Source organism: Poecilia formosa, unplaced genomic scaffold (genome assembly GCF_000485575.1).
Source record: "Poecilia formosa unplaced genomic scaffold, Poecilia_formosa-5.1.2 Scaffold57, whole genome shotgun sequence".
Classification (NCBI taxonomy): Eukaryota; Metazoa; Chordata; class Actinopteri; order Cyprinodontiformes; family Poeciliidae; genus Poecilia; species Poecilia formosa.
Genome location: NW_006799996.1, coordinates 1,587,866 through 1,600,741, shown reverse-complemented (window position 1 = coordinate 1,600,741; position 12,876 = coordinate 1,587,866). Strand labels below are relative to the sequence as shown.

At 38.9% G+C, this 12,876-nt stretch overlaps 2 protein-coding genes across 3 annotated transcripts in view; one reads left to right on the top strand and one right to left on the bottom strand.

The window, feature by feature from the left end:
- Positions 1 to 565: 565 nt before the first annotated feature.
- nr4a1 (nuclear receptor subfamily 4, group A, member 1) lies at positions 566 to 7,525 on the top strand. Its single transcript, XM_007553610.2, has 7 exons — positions 566 to 674; positions 2,187 to 2,967; positions 3,613 to 3,742; positions 4,650 to 4,813; positions 4,903 to 5,105; positions 5,219 to 5,397; positions 6,649 to 7,525. The coding sequence occupies exons 2-7, from the start codon at positions 2,197 to 2,199 to the stop codon at positions 6,903 to 6,905; spliced, it is 1,704 nt and encodes a 567-aa protein (XP_007553672.1). The 5' UTR covers positions 566 to 674; positions 2,187 to 2,196; the 3' UTR covers positions 6,906 to 7,525.
- A 4,301-nt stretch (positions 7,526 to 11,826) lies between these two features.
- The window catches only part of gtsf1 (gametocyte specific factor 1), a 10,009-nt gene continuing 8,959 nt past the window's right edge, over positions 11,827 to 12,876 (bottom strand). For both annotated transcript variants that reach the window (XM_016672256.1, XM_007553609.2), the window contains exons 6-7: positions 12,548 to 12,605; positions 11,827 to 12,460 (exon numbers count right to left, since the gene is read on the bottom strand). In XM_016672256.1, the coding sequence (XP_016527742.1) occupies positions 12,379 to 12,460; positions 12,548 to 12,605 (140 nt within the window). In that variant the 3' untranslated portion in view covers positions 11,827 to 12,378. The remainder of the gene's footprint in view (positions 12,461 to 12,547; positions 12,606 to 12,876) is intronic.

Genomic DNA, 12,876 nt, shown 5'->3' with positions numbered 1-12,876 from the left:
TGGTAAAATTTCATGTTTTTGCAGAGTGTAATCTCATTTGGCGAACTATTCCATCGCAGCAACAAAAGAAAAAAAAAGTAAAAGCAGCGATACATTTCTAACCACAGAGAAATAGGAAATATTTTGGATTTAATCACATGCGCATCCTTTTTTCAAAGTATTTCTTCCTGAAAACCCTCTAAGAACAGTCTAAAAATACCGAGTACTTCCTGTTTCTGAAAGATGCAATCATTTTTCTCTCTTCTGTTTCCTATTCAGGAGTACCACAACATAAAACAATGAAAGAAAAAGTAAAGTTTAGCTCGGTGTGTTGCGGCTGCCAGGATCTACCTGCTGCGGGAAACGCTTTAATTCAGATTTAGTGGGCTGTATCTGTGTCTGGGTCTCACTCTGGAGGACAATGCTGCGGTTCTTCGCTGAATGCGCGTCAACGGAATCCCGTAGTGCGTCATCAGACAGCTATTCTGTGGAGCGGGCTCTCGTGATTGGCTGCGGGTTGGAAACCTCCCCGCCCACCGCGCACACTCGCATGGAAACCTCTCAGTGGCGTCATGGAGACATTGAACTAAAGTATAAGAGCGCAGCGCGGAGCGGGGCGCAGGGACTGCCGCTCAGCTGGGAGACGCTGGAGATGACACATGGTCGCTTGTAGACGGTTTTGAACCCTCAGACAGGTAAGAAAACGCTTCAAATTTGTAATAATAATAATAATAATAATAATAATAATAAAAACATTCACACGTAGGGAATGAGTTTTTCTTTCTGTTTTGTTTCGGCGGGTTCTGTCGACTCAGGACGGAAAGCAGCTTGTTTTAGAGTTTTATTGAGCTATATATTGCTTCGTTTGCGTTAATTATCCATAGAATAAAGTTTGTGTTGAACAAACTTGGCGTGTTCATGTGTTGGCTCAGTCTTTAAACCAATCTCTCTGCACTTTGCAGCGGTTTCTAAAGTTACTACGAAGTAATAAGTGACACTGTGAGCAGCTCTAAACTTTGTGATTTATTGATGCCAACAAACTCAGAGGGTCACAAAGCAGACAATGTGTTTAGTTTAATAAATTAGCTGTATTAACACAAAAGAAGGAAGGTTATTGAATGAGTTTAAAGTTATATTTGGCATAAAATTTCCCTCTGATTATTGTGTTAACTTGAGTTCGTGTGTGTAAACTCTGAGGACTTGGAAAAAAAAATTTTTGCACAAATTTGAAAAATGAAGATTCTCTTACGTGCTACTACAAACTTAAGGTTATTTTTGTTGAGACAATGCATAATTTTAAAGATTAGTTTTCAAAATGTATTAGTCAGTTGATTATAGTCAATACCTCATAGTACCAGCTGTTTACTACACTGGGAAGTCTGTTGTCTTATATCTCTAAAGAGACTATAATTATTTTTTGCATTATATTTTTGCAAAAATGCACAAGCAAACTGTATGAAGAGCATCTGCAAACATTAATTTCTTTGTCGTACCAGAGGGGGTTGAATTTCCAATCAACTATTTACCTGTGTTTAATTGGGAAAATGACAGTGACAGATTATTCCACTTACAACAAGATATTTTTCTTTTATCAGTAAAATAATCTGCCAGTGGAACTAGCACTTTATCATCAATATTAAGAAATTATTTGCTTAAAACAAGCTCTTAAATCTTGCTAAAAAAGTTACTTGTAAGTAAGATATATGGACTAGAAACTGTCTTACTTATACTTAAATACTTGGTGAGATTTTGTGTTCTTCCAGTGTAACTTATTTGAGTCAAATTTCTTAAATACTTAATTTGATGTTTGTAATTTTTTGTTTTCTTACTTTATCAAAAGAAGTTTCTCTTGTAAATGAGATCTTGGATCATTATTATTGATTAGGTTTTTTTGTTTTAAATATCTGAAATGCTGCCAAACCTTAAACTGCTGCTGCACAAGTTACTCAGTAAGTTGTTGCTAGGTAACCAAAGAGTGAGTTGATGCTAGCCACCTAGCTTAGCTGGCTGTGAGAGGGCTTTCCTCTGCCTACATTCCCCAGAATGCTGTGCGGTTCTGTAATTCAGTGACTATTCTATCAGAGGTATTATCTATTGATATTGGTCACCTGTCTATCTGACATATATTATTATTGATCTATTTCCCAGCCCTAAGTTTAAGGGCTGAATATTTTTTACTTCATTAACAGTTTTGAAATGTTTTACAGTTTTTCAGCCATGACTTGCATACATCCCCAGCACGGATCTCAGCTCTATGAGAACAGCATGAGCAGCTTGGAGTCTCAAGGCGCAGACATCACCTCTTGGCTGGACATGAGCAGCCCGCAGCACCTTTCCGCCTCTTCCCTGCCGAGTACCGCTCAGGTGCTGCATGCGCCTGCCGAGGACTACGAAGCCTACTCCTGCCAGTTCACTACAGCCCCAGCAGTCACGTCTCCCTCGCACCAGGAGGGACAGTACAACATGGAGGATCTACAAATCTACGGCTGCTACCCAGGGCCGCTTATGCTGAACTATCCAGGGGAGGCCATGTCCCCCAGTGGGTCGGATTATTACGGCAGCCCTGCCACAGCTTCGTCCCCTTCGACGCCCGGATTTCAGAGCCAGCCGGCCTCCAACTGGGATTCAGTTTTTGGGACATATTCGGCCAGTCCAGAATGTTGGATGGCCAAGGACATCTCAGGACCAAACGCATCCACTTTATTTCCATTCGGCTCCGGGCCCGTGGAGGACGTGCCTCATTTTGGGACGTCGCTTCTGCAAGAGCAGGAACTTTATGCTTTGGCTCACCCTCTTCAATCTGGACTGACCTTCCCGACTGCGGTGAGGGAGCCGGGGTTCGGCCTTCATGGCACCGAGCAGCTGGACGCCAGTTTATCGCCCAAACTGAAGCGTGGAAATGAGGGCGACTGCGCTGTGTGTGGAGACCATGCTTCCTGTCAGCACTACGGCGTGCGCACCTGTGAGGGATGTAAAGGCTTTTTCAAGGTAAACGGCTGATAAATATAGAAACTGCTCTTATAAAGAAAAAACATTTCTGTGCCACTGTGAAGTTGGTGACGTTCACACCAGGGTTGTGATAGTTCTGGGTTATTGTTGTGACCTTTTGTATGTTTAACTCAGTTTTTAGAGTGGCTTTGCAAGCTTTATGCTACTTTGAGTTTTTATGAATTAGTTTCAGGTTTTTCATACCTTGGTTAATTTTTAGCTGCATGATTCAAAATTTCAAAATGTTCTGATTATGTGTGCATGAATTGGGTAATGATTATTCAGCAGAAGAGATCATTTTCAAACAAAATTTATTCAACTGTTGTTGAACAATTTTGTCGCCATTTTGCGGACTAGCATCAGTTCCGCCGAGTGGATTATGGAGCACCGTAATTTACCAACAACAGCTGATTTAAACTACTTGTGAGGAATGAAAAACAATTTCACAACAGCTCAAAAGGCTAAAAAATAGATTAATAAACACAAAAATTAAGGATATCTTATATATGTCTTCAGTATGTTTTAGTCAGTTCTATAGTTCATTTAGTTGTAGTTTTTCCTCATTACCATATCTATTTATTTCAGTTTTTGTTATTTTGTTGGTTTTAGTTAACTATAATAAGTCTTCTGTGTCTTGTTTTGCAGCGAACAGTGCAGAAAAACTCCAGATACGTTTGCAATGCCAACAAAGACTGTCCTGTGGACAAGAGGAGGCGCAATCGGTGCCAGTTCTGCCGCTTCCAGAAGTGCCTGGCTGTGGGGATGGTGAAGGAAGGTGAGTCAACCCGGGCATGACTGCAGATAAATTATTTACTATTTCTCTGAAGAGGAAACTGCTGCCAGATGTTGCATATAAAGATTTCCTCTTTGTGTTACCACGAAAGCGTCGGAGTTCTCCTAACTCTACCATGAGTTTCTTCCTGTTCTTTAAAAACATCGGTGCTCACTCTGAAGGCTTAACTTAATTATTCTGCTACTAATTACCAAGTTAAACCTGCAACTTCACTGACAAAACTAACTTACAAATAGTAAATAGTACCTTAATATTGATAAGAAAGGATTAGTTCCACTGGCACTTAATTTCTTGTTATAAGTGAAATATTCCTGATTCCTGACTTAAAACAAGCTGTTAAACTTCTACGGCTATATTTACACTAGAAATCAGACCAAAAGACTTGGTAAGATTTTGTGCTTTTGCAGTGTTAATAGTATTTTACTTACCAATCTGCAGTGGCTCCTTATTATGTCCAAATTAATTGGTTATAAGTTGAAACCCTGTTGCAGCCTGATTTAATTCTGACTCATTCTCTGCTGAAATAAATCACTCTTTGCTGCATTAAAGCAAAAACTTCATGTAATTAAGACATTTGTTTAGTGCATTTGCATCATGCATTTAAATATTTAAATATATTTTGCTTATTTTAACTCCTCAAATTAGATTTCAGGGATATTTTGCCACTTTTGACAATACTATCACTACATGTCACATAAAAAAAAACCTTGCACAAATCTTAAGAAGTGTTTTTCAACCTTTATTTTAAAGCATGTTAACTTTTAGTGCATCTTCAAGTGCCATAATTTCAAGTAGTTACCCTAAAGCATAACAAAAACTTTATTTTGCATGCTGTCAGCTTTGTAACTGTAGAAACAAATTGAACTTGAATGTTTTTTCTTCCTTACAGTTGTGAGAACAGACAGCCTGAAAGGCCGCAGAGGTCGTCTACCTTCAAAGCCTAAAGTGGTTCAGGACACGCCTGCACCAGTATCCCCAGTAAGCATGATTGCTTCCCTCGTTCGGGCCCAAACGGAGTCAAACCCCAGCATCAGCGCTCTAGATTACTCTAAGGTGAATAAATACAGCCTTTCCACATTTTTGAGTTGCAGTTTGACTGAAGCCTGTGACCTAACATCTGTTTTTTTGTATTTCTCTTTTAGTATGTTGAGCAGAAATTCAGCACGGACCAGAAGGAAGACGTCAGTAACGTCAAGCACTTTTACGACCTCCTCACAGCGTCTTTCGAGGCCATCAGGAAATGGGCGAAGGACATCCCTGGTTTCTCCAGCTTCTGTCTTGAGGATCAGGAACTTCTGCTGGAATGTGCTTTCATTGAACTCTTCATTCTGCGTCTTGCTCATCGGTAACTACAACTTCCGATCATTCGTGTTTGGAACATTTAGACATTAAGTTTACTTTAAGACATTAAAAGAAAAACTCTAAGCTAAACTTTGGTGTTTTTTTATCGTTTTGAAGGTCAAACCCTGAAACAGGTGAACTCATCTTCTGCGACGGCACCGTACTTCACAAAACGCAGTGTGTTCGAAGCTTCGGGGAGTGGATCGACTCCATCCTGGAGTTTTCTCAAAGTCTTCACTGCATGAAGTTAGACGAGGAGTCCTTCGCCTGCCTCACAGCCTTGGTCATAATCACTGGTAAGATTAACATCCAGATCTCCATTTCAGTTTAAATACCACTGCGCCTTGACAGCCGAGGCAAGAATACACACAGCAAATCTCCTTTAGGTTTTATTGTATTCATGCAACATAAGACTGGAAGAACAGGTGTGTAGGGAAGAGTAACACAAGCTCGTTTATGACAAAATGTCATATGTCACAGCCTGTCAGAGTGAAGGGTGACATGTAGACTCAATGAGCTGTGCAACACAGTGTCTTGCAAAAGTTCACACACTCACTGAACTTTTTGTGCACTTTATCAGGTTACAGTCACCACTTTTTGTGGGATTCTATGTTGTGAAGCGGAAGAAACATTACGCAATATTTTCTACATTTTTACATCCATCAAATCATCAACGTTTACCAATCTCACCTCATAAATACAGTTTTGGAGTTTGTCGGAGAACATAAGAGGACAAATATTTTCACATATACCAAGACACACAGCAGACAAGTAAAGGAAGGTGTGGAGATGTTTAAAGTAGGGTTTGGTTATAAAACAGTATCTCTGAAACATTGTAGAATATGGCCAACTGCAAGCCTTCCAGTTCAAGGTTTCTATATACACCAACAGTTTGGCGAAGAATTGCATCAATCAGAGAAGCAGCCAACAGGCCGACGGTGGTTTTTAAAAATAAGCCATAGCAAGTCACATTAAACACGTGGAAGAAATTGTTCTGGTCTTACAAGTTAACTGTGTGGGATGGAAAATTTATGCAGCACTTCATCATGACCACGTCAGTCCATCCCACGGCGAAATGTGGTGGTTGTGGTTCACAATGAAATCTAGACATTATGAATAGATGGAGCTTAATATATGACAACTCTGAAAAAAAACCTGTTGGAGGCTGCCAAAGACTTAAAGGGTGAAGGTTTACCTTCAAACAGGACACTAGCCCTAAACATACTGGTTTGTTCGGGGAATGCACAATCAAAGGACCAAAAACTGGAGTCCGTCTACAAACTTAGGTCTTGGTTTGGTTGAAGTGAACTCTGACGAGGTTCGGATGCGTATGTGGATGCCAAGCATCAGAACACAAATGTTGCACACTCTCCACCTAAACTCCTATTTAAATAAACTGAAGTTGGTGGCTGTAGCATGACAAAATGTGAAAAAGTTCAAGGGTTTTAGATATTCTCGAAAGTCGCTAGAAATTGTGCTGTTATGTTGTGTTTGGAAACGTGTGAAAGACAAATCTCAGCATGTTTATTCTCTGTTTCTAATTGCAGATCGTTATGGTCTGAAGGAGCCCAAACGTGTGGAGGATTTTCAGAACCAGCTCATCAGCTGCCTTAAAAGCCACATGTCTGGCTGCGGCTCCGAGTCCTTGCCGCCCAATTACTTATCCCGACTTCTTGGGAAGCTGCCTGACCTCAGGACTTTGAGCACGCAAGGCCGTCAGCGTATCTTCTACCTGAAACTGTCAGACCTCGTTCCCCAACCTCCGATTGTGGAAAAGATCTTCATGGACACGCTATTGTTTTAAAATGTTTGGGGGAAAAAAAAGACATCTTCATCTTGTTCACACTCTTCAGGTGAAATGGCAAGAAACGAAGAGGTGTTACAGTTTGGTGCTACTTCTTAGTGCTTGTACACGCAGGACCTGGATCCAGTACAATATGGGTATGTTGGTTTTAGAAAGCTGTAGATTGAAGGTGGAAGTAGAAAGGTCCATTCAGACTGTTTACACCCATGAATGGAGTCTCTTCTGAATGAGACAACAGCAGCAAACATGTCCAGTCATCTATAATGTGAGCACAAACATTCTCTATGCAGCAGAAGGTCTGAAGCTTGGAAATAGTTACTAAACTTCTGTTTAAACATTCAAATTATTTTACAAAACCTACTTGTGATCCAGACAGACTTCATAATTCTCAACATTTGAAAAAGAAGTCTCTTAAAGCTCGATTACACTTTATATTTAATGCCACCACAATGTTTTGGTGATGTTTTTTGTAGCTAAAATTTACAAAACTATTCATGTATCATGAATCAGCATTGAGCAGCTAATATACTGTGTATTTTTTTTAAAATACAGTCTTACACACTGATTTCCTTTGTGTTTTTGAATCTGTATTAAACACGCAGCTGTTTTGACATAAATAATGTCCCAGTGTACAGAGAGATTTTGTTGTGGGCTTGTTTTTTTTGTTTTTTTTTTTACATGTAACTGTGAAACTTCATTGCTAAAATTGAAATAAATGCAAAATATCATATCTTACATTAAATGGTCATCTTCACCACATTTCATGAGGTTTGAAGACGTGATTGTGCTCACAGCTTGTAAACCTGGTCAAGTACAGACTCCTCTTTTAGCTCCCAGTGGGCGACCTCAGTGTACCCCCACCCAGTTATGTACTGGTCTCCTTTTAGAAAGCAATGGACCTCAATGTCTTGTCTCAAATAACCCAGACTGCTCCATCGTTACATTACACAATTATTTTATAAGAAAACGTGTGGCACCACAAAAATGCACACCACTCAGTGGTTGTAGTAGCAAGGTCCTTGAAGGAAACGATGACTCTTTAAAACAGTCAACCGGGAAGAATTAGATCATCGGTGATTAGCGGTAATGAGCCAGTTTGGAGCAAAGACGGAAAATAAAGCAGGACATGGAGTACAGCTTAAAAAAGGGAAAAGGCATTTTGCAAAATCAGCTTTTTTATTTATTTATTTATTTTTTAGCTTTTTATAATGTTAGTCCATCATTGAAGACATACCTGGGTTTTTTATGCCTAACTGAGGAATCCTTGAACAGGTATTCACGTAAATACGTCACACATTATTGGTAACTCTATTTGAATGTGTTATTTACCAGAAGTGTTAGTCAGTAAATAATGACAGCTTTCATGCAAAGTTAACACTTTTAATGAGCGTTTTAATAGAACTTTACTTTAAATGTGCCATTATTTACCAAATGACACTTCATAATAGTCAAACATTCATGAAGACTCAATGTTCATGACAGTTGTAATGGCAGTGCCATTGTCAGTCTTATGCACCCCACTTCAAATAAAGTGTTACCAAACAGACAAGTGCGGATCGTGTGGAGTAAAAAATAAAAAGTTTCCATTATCGTTTTACAAAATACACAAATTTTGAAAAACTGCTGCATCCTACCCAAAATAACTAACCAGTTTTTCAGAACTGATGTATTTCCATTAAGCATATTTATTTTTGTGATCAATTTTATGATCAGTGGAAAAACGGCTACAGTCTAGCTGTTATGTTCTACGCTTCGCTTCATACAGAAGGTCTTGATCCTCAGCTACTGAAAAACGATTGCTTTCTGGAGGCATGAACCCTGTTAAGGTTTGAATTTGACCAAATTGTGAACTTTTGGCCGTATGTAATATGACAATTCACCTCTATAAAGCTGACCGGACAGTGGGTGCACAACAAACACCCCCCACTACTGAGCCAAACAAGATGGCTGTTAATGTTAATTCAATATTTGGAAGCATGACTGATTGGCTTAGCTCACTTCCTCCGCTGCCATTGCTAAAACTTCAGGCAGAGTAAAATTTTAAAATGGTGCAGAAAATCATCGTTCACAGCTCTTTCTTCTGTTTGCTGATTGGTCCAGTTGAAATTCTACTAGAGAAATCCACTTCAATGGGAGGAAGCCGTTTAGGCCAGGTGTCTGAAACCAGTTCTACCCATTCCGATCTACAGTGACAACAGCTGCATTTAATTTTGCAAAGTAAAGTTTGCTTAATGGAAACACGACAATTTTGGAAAAGGAAATTTACATTTTTGCAATACCGTGAGGTGGTTTATTGGCTCTATCAAAATGAGTGTATTTCAATGGAAACATTTTTCACATCACACAATTGATGTGATGAACAACTGGATGTTACAACTGGCGAAAAAGACAACAGGAAGTGGTAGGCGGATGATGTTTTTAATGATTTATTGCAAGAACAAACTTATTCACGTGACTTTTAATTGTATTTCTTATTGAATGGAAATGCGGCAATTGCATTGCAAATTTATTCATTTATTTATTTTTACATTAGCCGAATACCAACAAAGTCTCACACGCATGTATGTATGATGTTCTGTAATGCACTAATCTCAAGGTTTTTCCAGGTTAAAGTCTCCCAAATCCAGTCTGGTGCAGTAATGTAATATAAAATTTGGATGCTTTCATAACCTTGCAGCCATGTAGAGCTTATGCAACAAGAGAAACTGGATAGTCAGCATCACTGTGATTACACAGGCTCCCTGTGATGGTACACTGATAAAGATAGCGCGGACAGCAGCTCCCTCGTGATCGAGCCAGTACCATGCCTCTGCTGTAACTCTGTAAAGCGAGAGCAATGTGAACGTGCCTCGTTAGGAACGCAGACAATAATAGAAGATCTCAAGCTTTGGGCAGACTCACAGGGCAGGAAGTTCCCAAGAACATTACTGTTCCTCGCACATTGTGCTGGACTCTCAGATTAAAAGAACTGAGCGAGTGTCAATTCACAAAGTGAGATCGTTGGACAGATATGCCTTTCAAAAACATGCCTGGAAGGCTCTTATAAAGGCCAAGTGGCAGGTTTCATAGCCAAGTCGATCCAGCAGTGCGACTTGAGCATGGTTGACCGCGCCATTTGATCCGGAGGTAAGGCCGGTGGCTCAGTCAAATCACATGTCAAAATGACCCCAATTCCTTAACAGTAGACACGAATGTGTAAGCACACACTGTGACTGATTCAAATGTGTGTCATTGTCTGTTGTGCGCTGCACAGTGGTGCAGTTAGCAGTGTTGTTGCCTTGCAAAATCAAGGTTCTGGGTTTGGATCACTCTCTGCATGGAGTCTCCTAATGCATGTTCTCTCCAGGTACTCCAGCTTCGCCCCACAGTCCAAAAACATGACTTAGAGCTAACAAAAATGTTTTGTTTTTTTCCCCATATTTGTTACAACTGTCGCCTTGTTGTGACAGTAAAGATGGATAATGTGGAACAAACTTCCAGAAAACTGCAAAACAGCTGAAACACTGAGCTCATTTAAATCAAGGCTACAACCCGCTTGTTTAGAGTTGCTTTCAACACATAATCACTGGAACATTGATCAGTTGTATTTTTGTACTGAGTTCTCAAATTGGTGACTGTATGATGTTTTTACTTTAATTTTGAGTTATGATGTTCATGAGGGAACATCATAACATGATAAAGTAAAAAAAAGTCGACTTTACATCATAATCCTCCCTTTAACTTTCTCTCATGACTGCAAGTGTTAATTTGGGATTTCTTGGTAACATCTGTCTTTTAGTAGGCTGTTAATCTGAGGCAGAATATAAAAGGCTTTTAGATTTCAGATTGATTGGAGAATAAATATGGATTTCACTTTAGATTTCCAACCAAAGGGAGATGGCTTTTTAAATCAATATTGCTTCATTACTCCTCAGTGATTTCAGAGAACACTGCATCAGGATTGAGACAGGAAACACAGTACAAAAAGGGAAAAAAACACCTGAAATGAGTCCTATATACTGATCTCTTAGGCAGCGGCGTGCTCAGCACTTCTATTAATAAGTACAACTAAAACAGCCATAAAATGAAATCTATAATGCCACTTAAATATGACTGGAAGGAGCTGGCTGGCAGCCCACACACTTCTCTTCCTCAGGTCATTCATGGTCAGCTGTCCTCACTGAGGGAAGCGTTGCGGCTACAGGCGCCATCTAGTGGCCAATGTTTGGCTCTGCTTCCAAATTTGGATTTTCTGTAAAGTGAAATATTTTTGATAATCCTGCAATATTTTTTATTTTGTAGATCAGGTTCCATATTCATGTTTATTTTACCCATCCTTTTATAATTCAAATCAAATGTTACTGTGAACATTAATACAGCCGTTCACTTTGTGTGACAAATGTTGGTTACCAATTTAAACCAAAATGTATCCTCATGAAAAACTACACAATGTACCCATTATATATAGGGAAAGGTCATGCTTTTAAACTTATAAACAAAAACACAGTTTTCAAACTACAGTCTCTCTGTGATTTCTAAAGTTTGTCATTTCAGGGCAATTTAATTGTTTTAAATAAATTTTTCCCCTTGATGTAACAACAGTACCATCTTTATGCTGAAGCAAGGCTAGAATTCATATTAAAAAATGAAAACTGGCTTCTGCCTATAATTACCTTAATTTTTAGTTTAAGCAACTGAAGCAGACTCAAGAGTCAGATCATGCTTACTGTAGTCACTTGCATGCAAAACCACTTAACACCAAGAAAGATCAAACTTCACATTGGAAGTTATAGAAAGTCAACAATTGAGTGCATCATCTTTCATTTAATGGAGAAAAATGTTTCCTATAGTAAATATTGTGTTAATAGCATTAAAATTATGTTGAACTTTTAAATAGACATGACATGTATGTTTGCATCAATAAAGACACTTTAGCGCCGACTTCAAATGCTCAGAAATTTATTCAATTATCAGTGGAGAAAAAAGATTTAACTACTGAGCCTATGCTGCAATCCTAAAGTAAACCTCAGTCTACATCTCAAACTAGCCCCATCTTAACCCATAATGGGGGGTAAACTGCTGCTTAAATTACCATATTCAAGTAACAATCCTTAACTACTGTGCTCCAGACAAGATTATGGGAACTTCTATTAAAAGATTTTACATGTGGTGCAACTTTTTTAGTGCTACAAAAAAAGTTAGCACATTTAAAGATAACTAAACCACACAATTATTTAACAAAGGAAACTTTTACTCCAAAAATCTAACACAGCAAAGTCACAACATTAAAAACAATAAGACTTATGAAAAAAAAAGATTGCTCAATTACAGGTTACATTTGTAAAAACATCCTCTACACTAAATGAGATCCACACAACTACAAGCCATGAGAGGTTTCAGATAGTTTATCAACATTCAAACTGATCTAAACATGCAAAAAAAAAAAAAATAAATAAAAAAAAAATAACTCCATGCATATGAATAGTTTAAGAGCTCACAGCTCATAATTGGGCCATGGCAGCGTACTGGGAGCTCTAAAATTAGGGCCAAGATTGTTACTGGGTCTGGCAGCCAGTCTGCAGAAAGAATTAAAAAAAAGAAAAGACAAGTCAGTATGAAGGAATATATGCACAGAAAATGCTGAGGTAAAGACCACCACTTACATTTGGTTCAACTTGGAGCTTACACCCCACACAAATGGAGTTTGAACATTATCTGCCTCTGCAAGAGACAATTTGCTACCATTATACATCAGAGCAATAGTTTATCCAGAGAACTATAAAATGAATGGCAATATGGGAGAAGCTTCAGCTGATCCAGTGTTTCCCAACACTGGTCCTCAAGACACACCAACCTGCATGTTTTAGATGTTCCCCTGCTTCCGCACACATGATTTCAATTAATGGTTGATTAACAGGGTTTTGCTGAATTGCAATCATCTGAAAGGGGTGTGCTGAAGCAGGGGAACATCTAAAACATGCAGGTTGGTGTG